The sequence below is a fragment of the Erithacus rubecula genome, assembly GCF_903797595.1.
Source record: "Erithacus rubecula genome assembly, chromosome: 2".
NCBI lineage: Eukaryota > Metazoa > Chordata > Aves > Passeriformes > Muscicapidae > Erithacus > Erithacus rubecula.
Genome location: NC_136685.1, coordinates 20,119,158 through 20,143,222, shown reverse-complemented (window position 1 = coordinate 20,143,222; position 24,065 = coordinate 20,119,158). Strand labels below are relative to the sequence as shown.

The window sequence follows — 24,065 nt, the reverse complement described above, 5'->3', positions numbered from 1 at the left end:
ATATCCAGTTCACTGAAATACTCTGTTCACAGATTCAGGGGAATGACCAGAACAATATATTTTTTACTGCTAAATAAGTTTGTAAACCTTTGAGAAAGCAAAAACCTGAATAGATAATGATAATTATGTTTGAAAATGCATAATCCTTCTGTTAACAGGTATATCGTACCATAAATATAACAGAGAGCAGTTTATGGAGATGAGATTTTTCTCATTTTCATAATTCAAAAATCTCCCTTTCTCAAGCAGGCAAGCCACCCTGTCAAGAAAATATACAAAAAAGGCAGATCCCATTAAGATGGATGTTGTTTAACAGTGCAGAAAATATGCTTTGTTACAGAAAAAATAATTCTCTAGTAAAGTATATGAACAAGTGAAGTAAAGTGAAGTAATGATATTGGATTTCTACTTCTTTACCAGGAATTGATTTAATTTTCAAGCTAGAGACACAAAATGCTTACAGAAGTAACATTGATCAATTATATAGTGCTCAAATTGTGCAATATTATTTTTCAGGCTGAGTTAATAACTTTTGCCTCATTTTCTGTCCATTCTTAACATCATTGTGCTAGAAAGAATATTTTGAGACAGTTTAGATTTTTGAAAGATGGCATTGAACAGGGGGTCACTAGTTAGTAATAGTGCCAAAAAGCAGTTTTGCTGGCTCAAGGAGCAGCTGTATTTAAGTAACAACCTACCTTTATGCTACCTCTGCACGGCACATTCATGCAGAGGAGAAAAACATACAGAAGAGGAAAGAAGTCTAGCTGAGGTAAATCCACATTTCAGCAACACTTTCTCTTTGCAGCAGGTCAGTACAGAGGCAGTTAGCAAAGAGCTGCAGTATGTGCTGCTGTGGCATGTGCCAGCAAATATTTCTGAGCAGCAGAAATGCAGCAAACCACGGGGGTGGCTGACACAGTGCTTGTGGCAGCCTGCAGTGGATCAGTGTTCCGTGACACTGAGAGAAACTTGCATTTGTCTGCATCTCCTCACCCTCTAGCCCTTCTGCATATAACAATTTGCACTTGATCTACCCATTTCCTTGGCAAATACTCTCGTAATTTACACTTTCTATGTTAGGGAGAACAAAAAACAAAAACAAAATGAAACTAAAATAATTTTTAAAAAGGGAATAAAAAATAAAGAAAAATAGTCAAATGCATAAAGGATGCAGAGAGAGACCAAGGCAAGAGAACTTATAAAAAGCATCTGAAAGTGATAGAGGACAGTATACTAAGATCAGTATTCATTTCATTACTGAGCTTAGTTGTACATCCTTCTTGTCAGAGATCTTCCCTCTATTCCTGCAAAAGCTTCTCTGCAAGCAGGAGAAATACTCATCCATAGTGAACATGATAGAATTTAAAATATACACCTGTTCAAACTACTTACATTTAATTCTTCCTAAGGTAAATTAACACTCAGGTTAGCAAACTCCTTTTCTAAATCACCACCTCTGAAATGAAGGTCTGAGAGGATGACAAGAGGAGTGAAATATTACCCAAAATGGAGAGACTCATAAGTGCTCTGTTAGAAACAGCACAAATAACAATTTTACAGCACAACTTTCTCTGGCACCACTCCTACCAGTGGCAGGCCAGGTTTTAGGAATGAGCAGTCCAAGACAATTGTGAAAAAGTCCATGTTCCTGGGCTGCTGAACTTGACCATTACCCTTCCCCTGCATCGTCCCATATGTCATCTTCAGCAAGGGCTGTTGGTCCACCCATTTCCCTGGGTGGAAATGCTTTCATACATGTGCCTTCATCTAATTCCAGACAAGCTTCTGTTGGGCAAGCAATTTCTTGGGCAGAGCACCTGGGACCTGTTCCTGTGTGAGAAAGATTGGAGTACCAAGACCTTCCCTGGCTGAACTTGTGTCAGATATGCTTGTTCATGGGAATAGAAATTCAAACAGCAGACTTAAAAGAAGTGGAGAAAGCAAGACCTGGGCAAGGGAAGAAGGATGGGTGCAGTGAATGGGCAGCATTATGGGATAGCTGTAGGAAATTGAGATAAGCTAGATGTTTTTTGGAAGGCCATTTTGTGTCCAGACTCTGCATCTTACAGTGAGACTAAATTTTACATGTCACCATTATTGTTATATTTTCAGCTCTGCTCTGGAATCACCAATCTGGATACACTTTCAAAAGCCATCTGCACACAATATAGGTAATCAACATGCTTTCTGCATGCCCAAAATCTGTTCTTTATCAGCTGTAAACAGTGGAAATATAAGTGATTGAATAGCATGCACTTATCTCTGCAGCCAAAATACCAGACCACTGCCAGTGCATAGCCCATATATTCACACTTTAAGATACAAGCACAAATATGACAGATGAAAACTTTCCCTGTTCCTTGTTGCCATATGTTCAAAGGATAAAAATCTAGACAGAATCAATCATCTTTTATATAACCCAAGTATTAATTGGAGTGAGACTAATTAGTTGCCTACCTTTGATGAGAAATGACAAATGAGTTCTCCTCCTCTCTTTTTTAAAGTGAAAGATTTACTACTCAATTTTAATGGCATTTTAAACATTTCCTTCTCTTTTAATCCATGGTACAAATTTAATAAAGATACCTCAGCAGCAGAAAAGCTTTCTGCAAACTGATTCTGATACATAAGGTGAAACAAGACCATTTTTCAATAGATTCTAGGAGTCATCAGTAAGCTGAATATAATGCTCTGCTGCTAGGCTTAATTAATAAATTTGAACTATGGATTTGAAATGTCAACATCTGATGTAAACACTAGTAAATTATATTATCATTAGTATCTCTGACTATAAAATCTTCATTCCAATCTCTCTTAAAAGTAAACAAACTAGTATACATTGCAATTTGGTGTGCTGACCCAATAAAGCCTTGCTCATTATCACAAAGTAATGGATAACTGTGCCATAAATAGTTTTGTTGGCTTAAAAGAGCTGTACTATATGTAAACTATATTTTAATGACAAAGAGCCTTTCTGGTAAAAAAATACTCAGATCTGCTGAATGGAAGAAAAAATATACTTCTCAGTGTCATTTGAGGAATGGTACTCTATATTTTCACTGTTCATGGCATTGGTAGCAGTAGTATATCTACCATGTATTGAACTATAAAATGCTCATTATGAAAGTATTATTTTCTGCTAGAAGTTCATGTAAATGAGAAAGCTGAACCTCTCAATTTTTTTTTTTGTGAAGAAAATAAATATATAACAGTTTTCCCTCACATCTTAGTGGATTTGAGAGGTTCTAACACAGCTAGCAGTCTGTTGGGCACATCTATTTTATCAGTAAATGGATGATAAATTCAATAGAAAATGCTTAATGAAAGCTTCATGAACTACCCCAGGTCTCCTGAGGCTTACACAGAACAACTCTAATCTTTCATAACATGATTTAGTAAACTGCAACAGTTGCATGTATTTCTAGCACACAGATTTAGTGAACAACTTAGAATTGAAACAAGGCATCATTATTCTGAATAAAAACATGATAGATAGAATTTTATCAGCAAAAATTTACCAGAATACAAATGCATCCTCAGGAACTTATCTGGAACGTTCATTTTGTATCAAGGAATTCTCCTTCCCATAATAACACATTCAAGGTTCATTAATCCTGTGGAACAAAGTTTTCCTTACTTGATTTTTACAGGGAGTTAAAGTAGTAGCATTTCTCAGTCTGTCTATTTGCTACTTTCAGTTTAAATCTTGTATAAAAATTATTTTTGTGTGCACATAATTTATTTAATTAGAAAATTTGATAACATTATATATGGGTGGAAAATACTGCATTCTAAAAATACTTTCAAAATAGAACATTCTTTATGGTGTAGAATTGGGTCCTTATACATATAATTTGATTTATGAAGTAAAGTTTTGTTCATAGTATCTATAATATTGTAATTTCTGAAATACCCAGTGTATATTACAACTTGGACAAATATTGCAATGGTGAACTTTCTTAGGGAGTGTGGTTTCAACAGAATTGTGTGGGTCTGCGGACCTAGACTAGGTCTAGACTGTTTCCACAATGTCTAAGTATCAGCTAATTTATCATCAATGATGTAGCTGCTGCTGATCCACCCTGAAATATTTGTGATGGTTTTGCTTCACAACATCTATAGTCACTCACCTAGTAAAAGTCTGAATTAGTATCCTAGTTTTTTTGTCGCAAAATAAATTACTCTTTAAGTCTCTGTATGTAGTGACACAACAAAGCAGAAAAGATCTAATTCTTCTACTGCTACTGTTTCATTCATGCTGATTCCCACAAGTAAATAATTTTTTTCTGTTTGATTTCCCTGTCTCCAAATCAAAGATGATAACGCAGATCTTGTACAATTTGCAGAAAACTTTCAATTTACTACTACCTTAGGGATTCAGTAGCCAGGAAAACGTTCAGCATATGGACAGAGAGGACCCATAAATCCTCCACTTATTGGACTGAAAGTCTGTAGTAAGAAGTAAATATTGGTTTGCTCTGATAGGTTTTGCAGCTAGAACACACCACCACTGAGATTGCAAGCAGCAACTCTCCTGCCAGCCACCCTGGCACTCACTGTCAGCAGTCCCATCCTCCTGCTTCCTCTCTGTGATCCAATTTCCTTGCCTGCATTCTTCATTAAGTGCCTTTCCTAATGGGGAAGAAATTACACTGGGGGAAGAAAAGGGAAGCCAGGGGCAGAGGTTTGCCCAGCTGCAAAGACTGCTCATGGTAGGGAAGCTGAAACACTGGTGCATGTTTCCTGGTCTAACCATCAGTCTCTTGCCTCTCTGCTTTCAAGTCTCTGTTCCTGACAGCTGATCAGTAAGGACACATCCAAATGCAAATAAAATGAAAAATTTCAAAATGTTAAAAGGGGAAATGGAGGGAGGATAAGTCTCCGGTGTGCTTGGAGAACCAAATGGAAAAAACAGCTTATTGATTGCTGAGAAAAATAAAACTGCATGAGTACTGAGAAGGGAAGGGAAGGGAAGGGAAGGGAAGGGAAGGGAAGGGAAGGGAAGGGAAGGGAAGGGAAGGGAAGGGAAGGGAAGGGAAGGGAAGGGAAGGGAAGGGAAGGGAAGGAAGGGAAGGGAAGGGAAGGAAGGGAAGGGAAGGGAAGGGAAGGGAAGGGAAGGGAAGGAAGGGAAGGGAAGGGCAGGGAAGGGAAGGGAAGGGAAGGGAAGGGAAGGGAAGGGAAGGAGAATAGGGAAGGGAAGGGAAGGGAAGGGGAAGGGAAGGAAGGGAAGGGAAGGGAAGGAAGGGAAGGGAAGGAAGGGAAGGGAAGGGAGGAAGGGAAGGGAAGGGAAGGGAAGGGAAGGGAAGGGAAGGGAAGGGAAGGGAAGGGAAAGGGAAGGGAAGGGAAGGGAAGGGAAGGGAAGGGAAGGGAAGGGAAGGGAAGGGAAGGGAAGGGAGGCAAGGGAAGGGAAGGGAAGGGAAGGAAGGAAGGGAAGGGAAGGAAGGGAAGGAAGGGAAGGGAAGGGAAGGGAACGGGAAGGGAAGGGAACCGGAACGGAAAGGAAAGGCAAGGAAAGGAAAGGAAAGGAAAAGGAAAGGAAAGGAAAGGAAAGGAAAGGAAAGGAAAGGAAAGGAAAGGAAAGGAAAGGAAAGGAAAGGAAAGGAAAGGAAAGGAAAGGAAAGGAAAGGAAAGGATTCTTTTTATATACACCTACAATAAAAGGCTAACATAAATTCATTGCAAACAAAAGATATTTGAAATGTACACTTAGTCCAAAAAGCCACAGATTGTTATATTATCAATAATGAGATGATCAAATTTATCAAAATTTTGTTTATGCTTGGATATAGAAGAGATACATGAATGTCAAGCAATTGTCATTTTGCTGAAATCAGAGGTAATTAAAATCCTCAAATATCACACACCATGAACATTTCCACCTTCCTTCTCTCTTTTAAAAGCAATTCATTCCAATGCAAGGACATAGAGATTTACATTTCCCCCTGCATAACACGCTGCACAACTGAAACTAACAACAAATTCTTCTTCTCCCAAGAAAAAAGTACATAGGTCCAGTAAAGTGACTTGCTTAGTAATTGTTGAAATATTATCTCAAATGACTGCTTAAATGACCCTTAAATGAATACTGAATGACAGAGTTCCAGAATGTGGTCCTTGCATCCACCCTGAATCCTGTCCTGCTCTGCTGGGAGTCCAGCTAAGGCATAACTTACTGAAAGGTGAGTCAGAGCTAGATTTATGGTTTAATTTAGATGCAATCATTTTAAGAAAGGACTAGTAAATTCTCCTAAGTATTAATCAGTCTCAGAGCTCATCAGGTGCTTTTTAAATTTTAGCTGGGAGACTGACTAAAGTGAACCAGAGAGCTGTGGTCAAGCAGAGAGATTCAGAGAAAATGTTACACCTGAGTGATCCTGCTAATACAGGAGAAACTTAAAGCATTACAGTTGAAAAGAAACGCAGTTTGAAAAAACTCTGATTGGTAGCAGAAATCAAGCAACTTCAATTAGACTTGCCCTTGAGGAGATGTCTGGAGCTGCAATATGGGTACAAATTGCATTGCATTGAGAAAATACAGAAACTGTCTCTTTCAGAAACACAAAAATCTACTTTGAAAAAACAATAGGCCTGCTAACATACCAAGTGGAACAAATTAAAACCATCAACATCCCAGAAACTGTTTAAAATTGGTAACTTAGCATGACCCTAAAGCAGAATAGGAATTAGATGTTCTGATAATGTTCAGAAAAATGAAGGCAGAGATTGGCAGCCTGCTCTAGGAAACAGCAAAGTAGTAACATACAGAGCCCTTCAATGAAGTTTTGTCTCATCCACACAAAACACAGCTTTAGAAACTTTTATAGGTTGTACAATAATCTCTAACAGAATAATCACCCAAGGAAAAGGAGTCATTAGCACTGAACAATCATCAGATGAGTGATTTATCACTAGTCTTCTAAATAATCATAATAATGATGGATGTGAAAACTTCATTAAAAGAGCTATGGAATCGATAATCTCTACTGTAATGTAATGTGTAATCAATAAGCATGTGGAGGGTCTAGTAATATGCATCCCTGCTGTCTTCCTGATGTTTGGTTTAAAAAAAAAGTATGACATATATGTAAATTCTAGCAAAGTAAACAACTCTCCCTGGCATGTTTTGTTTCAAATTCAGCTGAAAAACTGACAAATCTGATAAACAGATAAAAATTTAAGACTTCCCCAAATATTTCATGTGTGCACAGCCACCAGTCCTAGAAGAATTCAGGAATTAAACTGTTAAGCAGTGTTGTACCTAGCCTTTAGGCATCCCAATCAGGACACCTAGACCCACAAGAAGCAGTATATCAAGCACAGAGGGGAAATATATATCAAGCCTAAAGGGAAGAGGTCCTGAAGAAAGTGTCCCAGCACAACCAGGCAGCACAATCTTCCATTTGGGATTTGCAGCCTGGAGAGTTCTTAGACCCATTCCCTCTACCCTCAAAACAATCAAACAAGTTCTCTCAAGGTACAGCTTTTTGCAGGTGGAATTGCTGAAGATAAGAATCAGCTCCCTGCAAATACTTTTTGAGAACACAGGAGAAAAAGGCAGAGTTCAACAGATGCAAACTTGGCCCAAGAGCTCCCTATTCCCACCTCAGCTATAGTGCTACCAGGTAACTGTAATGTTCTATTCTAGGTATTTAGCAAATGTAAATGGTGAAGATTAGAGAGAAGCTGGGTGAGGGTTTGAGGATCATGGGTTTGGTGTTGTTTCCACTCAGTCTAAATCCCCCATCAGACACCATGGCCTTTTCCTAATCTTTGAATGAACAGCTTTAGGATGCCCTACAAAAGCTGCTTCATTCATTCAAAGTCAAGGAAAACAAAGCACAAGACTGCAGTACATTTAATGCTGGCCAGATAAATGTAATAATGTGGTATTATGCTGAGCTGATATGCTTGACTGCTTTCTTGCTGACTGGACCACAATATGCTGGAACTACAGTCTGTGACCTTTCGGGGTGAAAGTTGTTCCATGGTGCTGACATTTACCCAGGCTTTGTGGGTTTCTGTCTCCTAATATAGTGACTGCTTTATGAGAGATCTTGGCATATTCCATGGAAAAAAAAAAATAAAATGGAGGGCAGTGTAAAAACTTCAGCAGCCTAGGTTACCAGGATAAAGAAAAGAGAATTCAAGAAATTTTACATTCATAAGACATATGAACTTACTGTTATCCCCAGGGAGTGGCTGCTTACCAAAACTCCATTAATTTTACAGCTGTGGCTAAAGTAAGTGGGTTTTATTGCACAGATGAGCAGTGTCTGTTCCTTGCTAAGTCTGTCCTAGTTTCACATGATTCATTTGCTATTTCCAAACTTGTTTGATGGTGTTCCTGGCTGCAGATGTTTCTTCCTCTAGAATAATACCTGTTTGCAAAAATTATCTGCAGATGATAAAACCAGAAGATCTTGAGATATATTCAGATAACTGCAAAATATACAAGGTTTTGACCAAAAATCCCTGCAATATAATAGATAATACTTATCACTAAAAAGCAGGCAGCAGAGCAGGCAGGCAGGCAGCTTTCACATGCACTAATAACATCACACTGTGAAAGCTGTAGAGAGGGTGCTGTTGCCCTGACAGATAATTTTGTAAATAATATTGCTTTTCAGTAACCTTTTTTACTGAATAGTCATTTGATATTGTTAAAAGCATTTTCTTAGATCCAATATTTACAATTAAAGCAAAATGAGTGTCCATGGTATTACAGTAAAACAGAATGTAGAACAGAAAAATATGCAAAGCAAGGGAAAGTATATTGCCTTGGCTTGTCTCAAGCTCAAGATGACTTACAGCATTTTACTGAATTATAGGGGCAAGCAGCAATGGGAGGATTATTCAGGATGAGATAATTTCCTAGTGGAAAAAATGCAGCTGTTCTCAGGTTGCCTTCAACCCTATGGCTAAAGTAAGGAAGGAAAAGGGTAAAAAAAGGGACATACACATGACATTGACATTACATCTGCCACAGCAACCACTCAGGATCACTCACAGCAGCAGTTATATTGTTCTAACTTATGCCACCAGTCTGGTCTGATACACAGCTGGCCCAGGGTCATGGTACTGGCATCCAAAGTAATTTACAGCATCTGTGCACCTCCCCAAGTTACACTGTGTGCCCCGCAGCAGCAATGAAGAGTTTGGATCATTAACTTTAGAGGCATTTAACTTATGCTTGTATTATGACTGCTGCCTGATGGCATCCTACTCCTCTCTCTTCCCAGGTTGCCATGACAAACTAAAAATCTTGATGCAACGACTAGTTAGTAAATCAGATGAGTTTCATGAGGATTTAGAGGATAGTAGCTCTGCCTCCAATATCTTAACAGATAATCATTTTCATGGCCACTTGACAGTGGCAACAGTTATGACTTCTGCATACTGCTCCATTAGCATTTTTAGGATTCAGCATTTTCCAAAGATGCAGCTGTTCTTTGATTCATGAACACTGCAGCACTGCACAGAGGATACACATGGCCAAATATTCATCAGCCTGGATTTAGGCACCTGTGTACATGATCTGCATTTTGTCATTATTGGTAACATTTAGCACATCTCTTTGGCATCATGAAAGTGTTTCTACTCATATTCTGATAAGAAATCTGCTCCTTTTTCCCTTTTTTGTCTTCACCCTTAACCTAAAACACTAATTTCATGAAGTTGTAAATTATTATTTTAGATGTTGATGGGGGGTTTTTACCTGTGTGTGAGTTAAACTGCTTGATTTACGCATCTTTTTAATGAGCACATCCAGAGCTAGGTACTTCCCAGAGCTTAGTTTTCCCCTCCAAACAGTAAATACTAAAGATCAATGTAAATTGAATTCCAGATAACCTTCATTTTTATAAAAGTAGTTCAAGAACATTTTCATTCAAAAGTTATGGAAAAGAATGGCTTGTATCATGGCTCATGTCAAAATGGCTCATGTCAAAAGCAGCGATATTTTGTGACAATTATGTTAATAAACATATAAAAATTTTCTTCAGAATAGCAAGCTGCCACTATGGAAAGAACAGTATATTTGCTTGTATAAATAATTTATTTATGAGTTTATAGCTAAAGATAACAGTTCTGTCATGTCAATCTTACATTGAATTAGAGTATAGTGCAGTAAATAGACTATTATATGAATATGACCAAGAAGGCTTCTAGCACAGATAAGGACTCTGCTGTACCTGGAAATCAAACTCCCATACAAATTATTGTTTTGGGGTTGGTTTTAAGCAGTTTCTTTTCTAATAAATCTTGGTCCTTACACAATTTTAATTACACATGACAAAAAATATCTCATTGCATTCATACATTAATAACTATCAGTCTTGAGGTTTATGATAGAATTACAACCCAGAGATGCTCACCTCACACCCAGTGGGACTTTCTGCAGCATCCCTTTCTCTTCAGCCAGTTCAGTATCAATCAAGAGTAGGAATGAATTACAATAAATTGATTTTCTTCTGTCATGTCATGAGGGAAAAGTCACAAGGGGAAATGGTGGTGAAGAGCAGATTGAAGTTTTAACAAGGACAGTTCATGTAGCCAATCTTTTCTGACCCCATGACACCTCCAAAGTAAGGGGCTCCATAGCAGATAGTTTGCCAAATTGCTCAGATAGTTTGTCAAGTGGCTCTAGTGGGAGCAGCCAGCTCCAGGATGATTTTTTTGGGTGCATCTGGGGAGACCACACTTGTGAATGGTGTGGCTAAAGTGGACAGAATAAGCCAGTTCTCTTGAGAAGTGTTAAATGCACTTGACTTCTCCCTGGCCCTGACAGGCAAACTTTTCTATTTGCTGCCTTTTCTAGTTCAGATTCTCTAGCTTTTCTGTGCAACAATCATCAGATTAAAATTGAATTCTTATGTTTTAAATTAAAACTGAGATACTAGAATCAATCTAGGACCTCCAAGTCTAAATTATGAGATGAAGCAGTAAAAATTCCAGCCATTGGCAGTGTTACATCTCATCAATGTATATGAGGCTTTTTGTTTATCTTATAGCACCATTCAGCCACAATTTTTAACAGAAATTTTAATTTTATTGTGGTAAAAAATAATGATAATTTGCATTTTTACCATGTTTTTAGACAGGTTTTATCCATCCTATATCACAAACACCACTTGAAAGATAAATCATCCTGCTACTGAAATGCAAAATGATTTAATGAGACACAGTACTGTAAACTCCATCTTGTTCTCATCAGCCTTTTTCATTATCAAGGGAGTGCAATATCAAATTAGTTTAACTTCTTGACTCACAAGAGAATGCAAAGAGCTCACAAATTAAGATTCACCTGCAAGAATTTTTCAGCACCAGGATTAAATGTGAATGCCCAGTTGATTGATAAGCAGAATTTAGAGCAGGCAAATAAAGTCCTTGGGGACTAAACCTTTCCAGTGCCCAAGAACATGTCACTTAGCATGACCCCATTTGTTTCAATAATATGACAAGCTTGTGACTCAAAATCTCAGCCTGATGATATACAAAGGGCTGCATCCAGCTCAAGGTCTTTAATGATCCCCATTTCTGAATGCAAATACAACTGTACTTGTCACATATCTTTTACTGTGACAAAAACCTTCATTTTGTTTCCCCAGTAAGGGAAGAGAAGCCTCATTGCTGTTGAGTTGTACACCCCTCATAATGACAGGGTCTCATTCTTTCGCTCAAGACCTTGTCCCTAAATCCATGATCTGAAGAAGGAATTAAGTTTTCCCTTAATATGACAAGATTACATGGGACTACTGCAAGAGTTTTGTAGATTTTTACAGCAGGAAGAATATCAGTGGCCAGCCTGGACAAAAAAACTACTAGCTATGCCCTCCCTTCCTAGACAATAACAAAACAAGCAAACATATAAAAATGAAGTTTAATAGTAAGTATTAAATAACTTGCAATGTAACTTGTAATCTGTATCCATTCAGAAAGACCCTCTCTCTCTCAATTGCTGTACAAGCTATGTCTCACATGTTAGTTGAACTCGCTGTTGAAGATTAGCAAGTTGATTCCAATTTGAATTCTGTTGTCCTCAAAGAGGGTTACTTCCTCATAATACCTTGTGTTGAATGCATATCTGTTTGTCACTGTTTAAACAGCAGAAGGATGACTGGACTATAGCACTGGGCATATTTTCACACATTGCTTTTTTAACATGTTTTCATGCATGGAGCATCATGTAAGACAGAATCTTGTTTGTCTGTAGAGATATATGTGCCGAAGCCCTCTGAAAAACTTATCCCTCTAGGGAAGGATAGAAATTGAGATTTTGTGGTGGATTAATCACTGTGTAGAAGTACTCAAGTTGTCTTAGTTTTTCCTTTAAATTTCTTTAAATTTTGGCAGAAGCACAGAATCAATTAGGTTGGAGAAGACCTTCAAGTTCATAGAGTCCAACCTTTGACCACCACTCTTTAAACTAGACCATGGTGCTGAGTGCCATGTCCAGCTATTTCTTGAAATCTTCCAGGGATGGGAACTCCACCATTTCCCTGGACAGTCCATTCCACTGCTTTATAACACCTAACATGAAGAAATTTTTCCTGATGTCCAAACTGAGCCTCCCTGGGTTCTGCTTGAGATCATATTCTCTGGAAGGATAATGACCACCCTGCTGCTACCTCTTTTCAGGTTGTTGTAGAAAGACAGGTGGGACAATTTACAAAACATCTATTTTGTTTCAAATTGCATTGTCAGAGTTTCACACATTCCAGCACACTAATTTTACTCCAGGTCACAACCTCAATTTTTCAAGAGCCTCAGTTGCCCATAACATTTCTTTCATGGCATTTCTTATGCTTGAAGTGCAATACCTTTTCTCTGCTCTCCTATCTTCATAAGTTTGCTTTTCTGTGAAGAGTTTGAACAGTAATCTATTAAAGTTTTTCACTATAAAATGTAATTCCAGTAAATGATAGCTAAGGTGTTGCAGTTCTGGGTTGAATAGGAATACTGCAGCTATCAAGCTTCTCCAATATTCTGCACATACAGTCTATGCACTGAAACAAAACCTTGTAAAAAATGGATGGAATAATCATAACCCATCTGGAATTAGCCATCAAAATAAAATGCATAAAAAAGGAAAACAAGAAATATGTGAAATAACTTCTCCTTGTCTTTCAAATTAGGTGTAGGTTCATCATTGAATCATTTATTATAATTCAGAAACATGAAGAAAACAGAACGAAGCTTAAAAATCAAAAAATGGCAGTTAAAATATGCACCTTTTTGTTAGTTTGTTTTTGGTTTTTGTTGGTTTTTTTTGCAAAGGCAGAGCTTCAACTCTTCACAAAATAACTTATGGCCCCAATGGCAAGGTAATGAAAACAAAAGAGAATTTGAAAACTAAGTACTTCTAGAGGTGAGAAAAATATATGCTAGATTCTTGAGGTTTGTTTTGTACCATGACAGAAGAGCAAGAGAGACATAAACACTGAGGTCATGGCCACAATGAGTCACTGAAGCTGGGTACAGAGAACCAGGGACACATCAGTGAAACTGGCAGGGCACGGGATCCCTTATTGGTTTTTTTTCTGTTAGAGATTTTGGGTCTATAAAATCAAAGCAAAAAGCTGTATGCATCTTGACAGATGAAATCACTGCATAGAGAACAGTGATAGCTGTGCAGCTCCTGCTCTGCCCTATATGCTATCCATCCCACTGCCAGTCAACCAGAAAAGAACATTTAATCAGGGTATGTAGCTCAAACTCAATTTTTATTTTGTGGCAACTCTGTTATTGGTATCTCAACACCTAGTATGGAGAAGAAACTCTTCAAACTAAAGAATTCCCAGCTAGCACCTCCTCAGAAAGAAAAGAGTGTCCCACTTCTCATTATGAATAACATGTTCAGGTATTAAGTATGTATTAAGTATTAATTAAGTATTAATTACTATGTATTAAGTCTACCAGGTCCAGTGCTGCTCAGAGATCCTGAGAAGGGGACAGCTAGGGTTGGCTGGACCCTTGATCTGTGTGCACAGAACCATCAGGAAATCTAGGAAATCATCAGGAAATTTTACCACTAGGAAATCTCTATCATGTGCAAACAAAAATTTAGCACCTTGGCCACATTTACACTGGTTTTGAAGAGGACAGAAAGAGCCAACTTTCTTCCTCAGATCCTGCTCCTTCTCCTTCAATCTGTCATGAATTTAGATCACTTAAAGGACTGCTGCCTAAGGTATGAGCAAAAGCAGTTTTAATATGATGCTGTAAAGCTGTGGTGTAACAAACTTCAATGACAAGGTTCACTTTTTCTTCTGTAGAGTACAATAATTTAAACTCTGATTCAAAACTTACCAAGACAAAATCCTAAGTCAGCAACTCAAATCAAAGTTACCATATTGCAAGTTTATGTACAATATTGGTTGCTACCAAAGATCAGTCACTGGTGAAAGTTCTCTCTGTAACAAGGAGAAACCTTGAGAGGTTTCCCATCTTCAGGGGAGATCACCACCATGTAACCATGCTGCTGAGCAGGGGGAGATCAAAGGAGGCTCATTTAGGCTGCCAGTGTTAATGTGAGGGTCTCCACACTGTGGGTCAAGCTTGTTACCATTCGAACCAGATTCGTCTTATGCTACAAATGATTGCTCCTGCAAGAAAGATAAGCAATCCTTCAAAGGTTAGCCCAATCTCTAGGGAATATGTGCTGGTACAATTCCCAGTATCATTCCTGAAAGGGAAACACACTATGAGTCTTGGCTGAATTTTTCTGGATGGGTTACCCCTTGGACGCTCAACTTATTTAACAGCTCAGACTAAAGACAAAAGTCCCTTTGGCCACTCAGAATATCCCTGTCTCTTTAACATCAAAATACAAGATCATAGGAAAGAATACAGACAGATATAAGCAAGCTGCCAATCCTGAAATGCCTGTGGAGCATCTTTAATTACAGTCTGAGGCCTCATGAGGAGACTTGGGAGCACAGTTACTGCAAAGTCATTAGCCCATGGCATTTTCAATTAAAGCCTGTCAGGCCCAACAAGATGTGCTCTGATGGAAGGGGAATTACTATCTATGTTCTTTGGAATGAAAAAGTCATACATTTTGGCATGGGATGGACACGAGGCCTGATCAGAGTCCATCAGAATGTAGTGTGCAGAACTTGGGAAGTGATATTTCTGAATCTGCACTACTATGAGGTAGGGATTAGTTTCTGAAAGGGAAATCATGGTTAATTAAATGGATTACAATACAGGTGATTTGATGTCCTGATTCCAGCTGGGATAAAGTCAATTTTCTTCTTAATAGCTTGTAAGGTTCTGTGTTTTGGATTTAGTATGAGACTAATGTTGGTAACACAGTGATGTTTTAGTTGCTCATAGCACTCACTCTAAATAAAGGACTTTTCAGTGTCTCATGCTCTGCTGGGTACGCAAGAAGCTGTAATGATAGCAACCCCCCAGAGTTTGCCTTTTCTTTCCCATTCTCCTCCACACCAGGGTGAAGGGCTGGGGGAAGTGAGCAAACAGCTACATGGTGCTTAGTTGCCAGTTAGTGCTAAGCCATGACACTTAACGATGTAGAAGACAGAGAGGTCTGCAAGAGATATTCTCTAGCTTGTGGCAAGACACTTCAGGCAGTCACAAAAGGATGGGACATAGACTTACTTCATATGAGTAAGCCTGAAGAAGTGAGTGCATAGGAATTTCTAATAGGAGAGCAGTGCATGTAAAACATGATTGTGTTTAAAGAGAACAAATGATTGTGTTTAAAGATATTGTGTTTAAAGAGAACAAAACTGGGTTTAAGACCTCACAACAAAGTGAAACAGGTTTGCGTGTCATGCTTAGAGGAAAAGACACATCTGAGAAAAATTGGAATCCCATTGATGAGCCATTAATGCCAGACTGCAGCAGCAGGGGATGTGCACCAAGATAAGCTAAAAGATCACACAAGAGCCCAACCTGTTCCTGAAAGGTCAGAACATAACCTTTAACAGCCAAAGCTGCCACAGGTGTTTACTGTACGTGACCTGGAGGCCTATCCAAAAGCCAAGAAAATCAGTAAATTTTACAGTTAAGCCTGCAAAGTTCTGTGTATCTTGCAGATGATTTCAAGTACAAATGTGCCAGTTAATCATAACACATTTTTCCCTAAGTTACCCAAAAATTAGTGATAAGATAATCATTGGTGAATGATAATAAAAAGGCATCCTGAACAGGAAAGGGTTCAAAATCCAGAAATGCTGGGTTCAGCTACCAACAGTACAAGATTCACAAGCTGCTGAAGCAAACATTTCATTTTCATTAGGACAGGCTTGCTCACTGAAAAGTGGTTGTTAGAACAGTAGGCCATGTAGCCCCAATTATTTACTTACTAATAAGTCACTGAGTCTTGATGTTATCACATACACATTTCATGTGGCTACTGGTGCTTGGACACTTCAGTACAACCTCTGAGAAAATTAGCCAGCACAAAGGCATCTGCACTGAACCTAATTAGCTAGTACTTTTATTTGTTTGGACTGACCTTAGCAAAGTTTTGGTGCAGGTCAGCTCACACACTCCTAAATGGCTCTTGAAGTTAGGGTGGGTAAGTACTGTCTCCAGTGGGCACTTAAGATCACCCTGAAGTTTGTGGTGGGCACTAGAAGAGAAAAATGTGATATGTTGGTGTTGGTCTAGATAATAGAAAAACAAGCCTTGTGCTCTTATATTTCTTGGGACAGACTCTGCCATTAAAGCAGGATTAAATGACAGCAGATGGAATGACAGAGGAAGAGAGATCATACCAAGAAATCAGTAAACCAGTAACAGAAGTGAACAGAAGACAACTGTAACAAGTCAAACAAAAGACAAAGGCAAATTCCAGCCCAGAAGCAGGAGTATTCAGAGCATTTGCCAGTTTCTGAACTGCCTTGGGCAGAAGAACTTGGACTTATGAGAGTCACAGAATGGTGCTTCTCCAGCCAGAGGATGTGCTTTGCCAGCACAACAGAAAAACTGCACAAGGCACATCTTATGGGTTTAGCTAAAGGACACAAACAGACCATGAAAGGCTTATGGCATCCATTGGTTGAGAAGTTGCCACAGAGAGATGGCACTGAGAGGAGCAAATGCAGAAACAATTTCTACACTAACAGAAGCATCACAGTCAGTCAAAAAGTGGGATGAAGATGCCTACATATTTAAAAGACTTGAAGGCATAATGCAATGTCTTCATAAAGGCCAAATTATGAGAATCAGCTGTGAGTTGGGACCAAGTGACTGATGGAAATCAACAAATGCTTGCACAGAGACTTTGAAATAAAATAGATATCGCAGAGAAGGCAGCAAATTAAAAGAGTTCAATAGAGGAAGACAACCTGTAAAAACATAGGAAAAAAAACAGATATAAAGAAAGAAATCTGTAAATAGATTCTTCAACTAAAGAGCTAAGAAAGAGAAAGATGGTGCAGAATTTATCACGCCTGACTTCAAACATCAGCCAATGCAATGCCTCCCATCCAACCAGTTTATACTAAACTCACTTTACAGACAGTGGAAAGAATATATGATTCATCTCACTTGTTTGGGAGACCTGCTTTAGAATGACAGGACTTGTGCCCTACTGGTACTTGTTTCTCTCCATTTCCAAGAAGGGAGTTTCAATGATTAGCTCAGATGGAGACATCTGCATGTGGCCTCATAACTCCCAGCCAGGGAGTCGTCTTGTGTTTTACCTCCCATTAAGCACCATGCAGGAGGTTGATTGCCATTTTCATATGTGGAAGGAAATTTTTTTCCGAGGCAGCTAAAGTGGCACATGACTATATGGGGTTCTTTTTCACATACTATCTTGCAATCAGGAGGGCTGGCTTTGGGTTGATTCACAATTGTTGGCTTGGCTTTTAGTGCACTTCTTTATTCAAAATGGTCCAGTGGAGGTCACCAAGCCAGCAGACTAAAATTTTGATCATAATTTGTACTGTGATTTAAAATGGTAAAGAGCTGCACTGACTCTGTCTTTAACAGAAGCTGTAGTTCTTTCCATCTGCCTCCCTTCTCCATGCTGTGTGCACCAATGTCATTGGATGGATAATGGCTTCCCACTAAGGCCCTCAGCAGGGTGGAGGGCAGATTCACTCTTGGGAAGTGATGATGTCTGGTGAAATCTGCATTGGGTAACCTTGTTGGATAATTTAGAATACCATGGGAAAGACTCTAGCTGCAGTTATTAACCCTATCACTTCTAACTGCAGTGGGGTGTCTAAGTCTCTTTTTCCTACAAGATGTCAGCTGTACAATAGGAATGTAACAGAGGAGAAACAATAACATACAATGAAGTTGCATTAACCTAAAAAATGGCACATGTTTATTGCAAGTTAATAGTTTTTCACTGCACCTCCATGTATTTGAAATGTTCACAAATGATATGGTGTGAACACAAGTGCACTATTATTAAAATACAACAGTCTGATAAACCTTGAGCTACCCGAGGACAAAGCTAGTACTGAGTTACATACACATCCCAATGAGGAATTAAATATTAATCTAGAAAGCTAGTGGTAGTTTCTTACAGGTCGTGGCATCACTGAATCTTGCAGAGGCAGAGCTGAGAGTCAAACCTGTGGTCTTTGCTCACACATCTTATGTTAATTTTAAGTGGAATTATCCTTCTATAAAAACTGAATAAAAACTGAAAAAAAATTGTAGGGCATGGGCCTTGGAAACCTGTGGAAGATGCTGAGTCTGAGAGGCTTGCATTCAGAGCTCGAACTCTAATCTTCCTTCATAAATATGGTTGATATTCTGGGGTTTTCATATCCTAAGAAGAAACTTGATCTAAAATGAGTCTTGCAATATTTTACAAGGCATGCTTAACCTCTTAATTTGTGTCATGCAAAGATTAAGAGGCAGTGTTATTGCTTGCAAAATCACCTGCTATTTCCAGGAAACAGTCTTTGCTGGACCTGTCCTTGTCACTGGCATAAGTATAATGCTTTTAATAATCTCCCATTGCCTAAGTGATGTGTTTGCATCAAAATGATGGATATGCTATAGCTGGCAGAACTTTTTAAGATCTGTGTATCTCTATCTTGTTCTTCTGCTGCCATCTAGAGGTTTTATTCTTAGATTTGCAAAAAAAAAAAAAAGAAAATAAAGTGTATTATTATATTTCAAATTTGCGTTTAAAAATTGTCTTAACATCACTTAAGGTGCTGTTACCACTGTATCTCTGTCTCCATATAGGAGCATATTAATGAAGCATGTACAAGTTTTTGAGCTGTGAGATGCAAGTGAGCCTCATGGGCTGAAGTAAGATTTATACTAGAGGCAAACACTGTCATAAAAAAAAATCTTGTCCTCGTAAAAATCACCTGTAAATTCGCCTTAGGAGGAATTTTCATAAAACTTGTTTTCCAGCAACTAAACAGCAACATATCAAAGCAGCCTCTAAGCAAGCAGGTGCTTGGAGAAAAGGCAGAATGCCAACATGACAGGTACAGCCAGGAGTCTGCCCCTCACACAGCTGGCTGGCATTCCATCTGCCTCCCGCGAAAGGCGGCGAGGCTCCAGCTCACACTAGCGGAGCCCAGGCCAGCACAGGCTGAGCTCACACCACACAAAACTCACAGCGCCACAGAAAACCATTCTGACACAAACACTGCTCCTTACAGGCAACAGAAACAGCTAATTCACCCCAATGGGCTCCTGGCTCTGTAAAAATAACAGAGTCACATGCACTATAAACGACTCTGTCTCCCTTGACCCCAGTGTGAATAGGTTAACTTGGCGTCAGACCTCCTCGAGCAAATCTTACCTTTTGCCTCTTCAAATGTTTATTAATTAAACTAATGCTAGCAACAGATCTGTGGAGGGTGTGTGTAAATGCTAATATGCCTCATCATGTATTTCATCTGAATGGATTACCAGAGCATCGTTTTTGTCCCTCTTATATCCATCCAATTGTATTGCCCCTCTGGGCAACTAGGTGCACATTGACCCTGAAAAGATAGTCCCTTTTGAACAGAGTTGAACCAATTCATTTCCCAGCACTGATAAGATTTTTAAATGTGTACAAAGGAACCAAATGTACACTGAACACTGAAATATGTGAAAGAGTTTCTAGGAAGTCTTTAGCTTTTAGAATAAAATGTTCCTGTGAATGATAATTTCTGTACTTCAGCAGAGGATTAGCTGTCATAATAAATTATTTCTGTTTGCCTGGAAGGAAATAAGTGAAACTTCCTTAACTAAGAAGGCCAGCAAAAGGTACAGCAGAGATGAGACTAACCTTGTCTACTGTGCCCAAGGATACCTCTGAAAAGCTGCCATAACATGCAATAATTTGATAGTGTCAGCTAAAATTAACCTGTGTACTGTAGAAGGAGATAAGAATAATATTAAATTCCTGCTGATACTCACTTTGTATGCTACAGAGACTGGCTCTGATGTTTTGTAAGCCTGCCATAATATGATTTTGAAAACCTTAAATACATTTAATAAGAAATTAGAATAGAAAATATGAAAATGGTTTATTTTGTTGAGATTTGCTGAAGTTCTTGTGATGACAGATTCTTGTAAAATATATTTTCTTGTTTTGACAGGTGTTCAGATGGCAAATCCTTACTTTTTTGTGTCCTAAAATCTCCTTACTAAAATACTTCATGTTACTACCATGTTCTTCAGTCTTCAAACCTCTTGGACACTTTCATTCAATGACCAGATGCAGAATGTGGATTCCTAGCCACACATTTTCACCCCAAAAAAAGTATTTTTCATCACCATTCAGTATAATTCCTGGATATTTATACTGTACTTAATATAAATTCACTGTTCGTCTGCTCTGGATACAAAAAAAATTCAAATTATTTTTATTTAAAATCAAAACATCTTTTAATAAAGTGTGATCAAAGGCTATTTCCTTTCCAGAGCTGGCCAGTTGTTTTGTATCATGACTGCTTACAGATATCAAGGAGTTGCAGAGGTTTGCAGTCTTTGGAGACTTTGAAACTACAGTGATTCCATCCTCATCATTACTTATTCAAACCATCAGGTTCCTAAGCAGTTTACACTAGCATGCCCTCAATCCCTCCTTGACTACTGAAAATTAGGATAAAATAGAAGAAAGGGAGACAACCTCTCAAATCTAGCATTTTACAAGCCCATGTGAGAGGCAGGATATCTCAGTCTAGTCTCTTTTTCAGTCTGTTTACCCAGCCAGGTAAAGTAAAAAAAAAAGAAGCAGCAGCATTTCCAGATGCAAACCAAACTCAGCCTTAGTGCACTCCCTTGATAGAAATACTTGTTCAAATCTCCATGGATGAGAAGGAGGAGGGAGGGAATTGCTGCTCTTTTGTCCCCAGATGTGTGCTCCAACCTACTGCATCTGACAGATTGTAAGTTGATTTCTCATTTCATCTGCTTTTCATCTTTCTCCAAAGTAAAAACCACATTGTGGTTTTTCAGAAAGCCTGAAATTCAATTTGTTTCCAAAGCTGTCCATTTTTCTGAGTTTTTGGTTTTTTTCAGTTTTCCTCCAGCCAGGAGGAGAAGTCAGAGAAATTGTTCCTCTATTTCCCACAATTAAGCTCAGAAGCTGAAACTCAGAGTGAAAGGCTCAGCATCAGCTTTCAGCAGTGACCCCAAACACAAATTTACAGGCTGCATACTTGTGTCAAACTCTTTCATCCAGTTTCTTCAGTGAAGATTTTGTAGAGCCATTTCTTCATGTGACCCTTCATCCAAGCCCCCATCTCCCACAGGACCCCCTTTTTATCTCATTTATCCTGGAGACTGGAAGAAGTCAGAAGAGAGGAGGGCTGCCTTCAACGTGTTTCACGAGTGTTATTTACCATGAGAACTCTTTGCTGTTTAGCAAGGAGCAAAGCTTCTTCTAGGAACATAGATGGATTTTTATTGAGCAGGGAAACTGATCCAAAAAAAGTCATCACTGCAAACACCCAATTATGTATCATATGAGAGATACATAAGCAACTGATGCCCATCCCATTTGAATGTTTCACAATAAGATTGTATTGAAATTTTTGCCTAAAAGAACATCACTTCACCCATGCAAGAGTTCCCTTGTTCTTTTCACTGAGAGGAGAATCAAAGACATAATTATCTTAAGTGACTGAATTGTATACATATCTTCTGGTGCCAGTTTAAGCTTGACCTGTATTGTAAAAAGTAAAATTAATGTTGCAAGTGCCACCCAGTGACTGTGATTAACCATAATTTGCATTCTTTATTGAAAGTCGATAGTCTGCATGCTACCAGCTGTGAAATTGTGCAATAAGCAATAATTAAACAATGAAGAAGAATAAATAGAACTAGTTAGGTGTGATTTGGAGCAGTGAGTAGCAAAGGTGACTTTTAAAGTTTTATTAGCACAAAGCAGGAAAAACAAAATACAACCATGGGACATATGGTTCAGTTAGCAAAGAGTGAACATTTGTAAAAGTCTACTAAAGTCATGCTATTTATAGAACAAAAGTATAACTACTAAAGCAAGACTATTCACTAAACTTGCAGGACCAAGGGCTTCAATGCCAAAAGGAACATCTCTGAATATCTAATCTAATATCTATAATATATATATCTAATATCTATATAATTGCAGTTCACTTATCTCTACTGATGGGACACTTGTTCTCAGAGGCTTATTTGATTGCTTGAACTTCGTTTTTTTTGCAGAGGATGAAGAAGTATGGAAATGAAAGTTTACTGTAGGTTTGTAGGTTTTTTGAAACTTGCCCTTGCATATGGGAACCTCTGGCAGGAATATGACTTTTCACTGCTTGCAAGTCCTAGTCTATTATATGGTTTCAAAATGAGATTGTTGCAGATGCATACAGCACCACAGCACAGCTACCTCCCTAAGCAAACTTAAAAACTCAGTTTCCCTTTGGACATTACCAACAAATTTTGTGGCAATAGCTCAAATACAGCTCATCTATTCTTTTCTGTTTGCAAAATATAGGGTGAAGCTTCATTTGTACAGGATCTTCACTTATCCTCAGGTGGGAGAACTTCTTCTGATGGTGGTATTGGCCTGGGTTTAGCAAGCTGACCAGGCTTAATTTCAGGCATTTTTTCACCATGTCTGTACACACTTACAGTGACATCCACTGTTTCCCCACCATGCTTGTTCTTGACATGGATGCTGTATTTGCCTGAATCTTCTGAAGTCACCCCCTTGATGGTTAAACTGGCATATTTCCCTTGTTCCAGTGAAAATGCATAGTGCTCATCAATTTCAATTGCCTTGTCATTCTTAAACCAAACCACTTCAGGGTCAGGATTTCCAAATACAGTACAGGTCAGATTCAGTGTCTGGGGGAGAAAAAAAAAAAAGATGTGATTTTGAGATCAGTAAGATTTGTTTAACTAGAATATGTTTTGTATTGTTTTTAGGCATTTTTTATTGTTAGCTAATTAAACTAAGGCCTGGTATCATGGTCTTGAAGACTGAAAAGTAGAGCCCCTAATATTTCTTTTTCCTTTGATTCAGATTTTCCACCATCTCACCAGCAACTGTGATACAGCAATAGCCTCAGGGTTGCAGTGTCTGAAGATGGTAAGTTGGACTGTCATTGCAGTCCTGCCTGCAGGAGACTCCTGACAACCCATTAGTCTGACATGAGGTTCAGGCAATGATAGTTTTAAAAACATCCTTGAAACTCCCCTGTACACAGCAGGGAGGAGAACTGAGCAAATCTTTTCTGACCAAGGCCTCCTGAGGTTATTGCTTGAGATGATTAAAAAAAAAAAATCACTTAAAAATAGAATACAAAACATGAATCACTGGACATTGGTTCCAGGTGCGGCTGACTGGTAAAGTGGAAATATTTTATGAAGAATAAATAATACATAAATATTGATAAAGCACTCTTAAAATCATAGAATGGGTTAGAAGGGACCTTAAAGAACCCCTGCTATGGGGAGGGACATCTTCCACAGGCAGGAACCTTCCAGTAGACAGAGTTGCTCACAGTTCAGTCCAACCTGGCCATGTGTTATATTCATGTGAAGCATATTCAGAAAATAGCTGACATTATGTAATGGACCATCCTGGCAGCTTAGGCATTTTTCAATGGCTGAACTGAGATTTAAAGAACTCA

General features: G+C 38.5%; 1 protein-coding gene across 3 annotated transcripts in view; it reads right to left on the bottom strand.

Annotated features, from left to right (window-relative positions):
- Positions 1-22,565: 22,565 nt before the first annotated feature.
- MYOM2 (myomesin 2) overlaps positions 22,566-24,065 on the bottom strand; it is a 72,520-nt gene continuing 71,020 nt past the window's right edge. For all 3 annotated transcript variants that reach the window (XM_079297947.1, XM_079297949.1, XM_079297948.1), the window contains one exon: positions 22,566-23,277. In XM_079297947.1, coding sequence (XP_079154073.1) covers positions 22,951-23,277 — 327 coding nt within the window. In that variant the 3' untranslated portion in view covers positions 22,566-22,950. The remainder of the gene's footprint in view (positions 23,278-24,065) is intronic.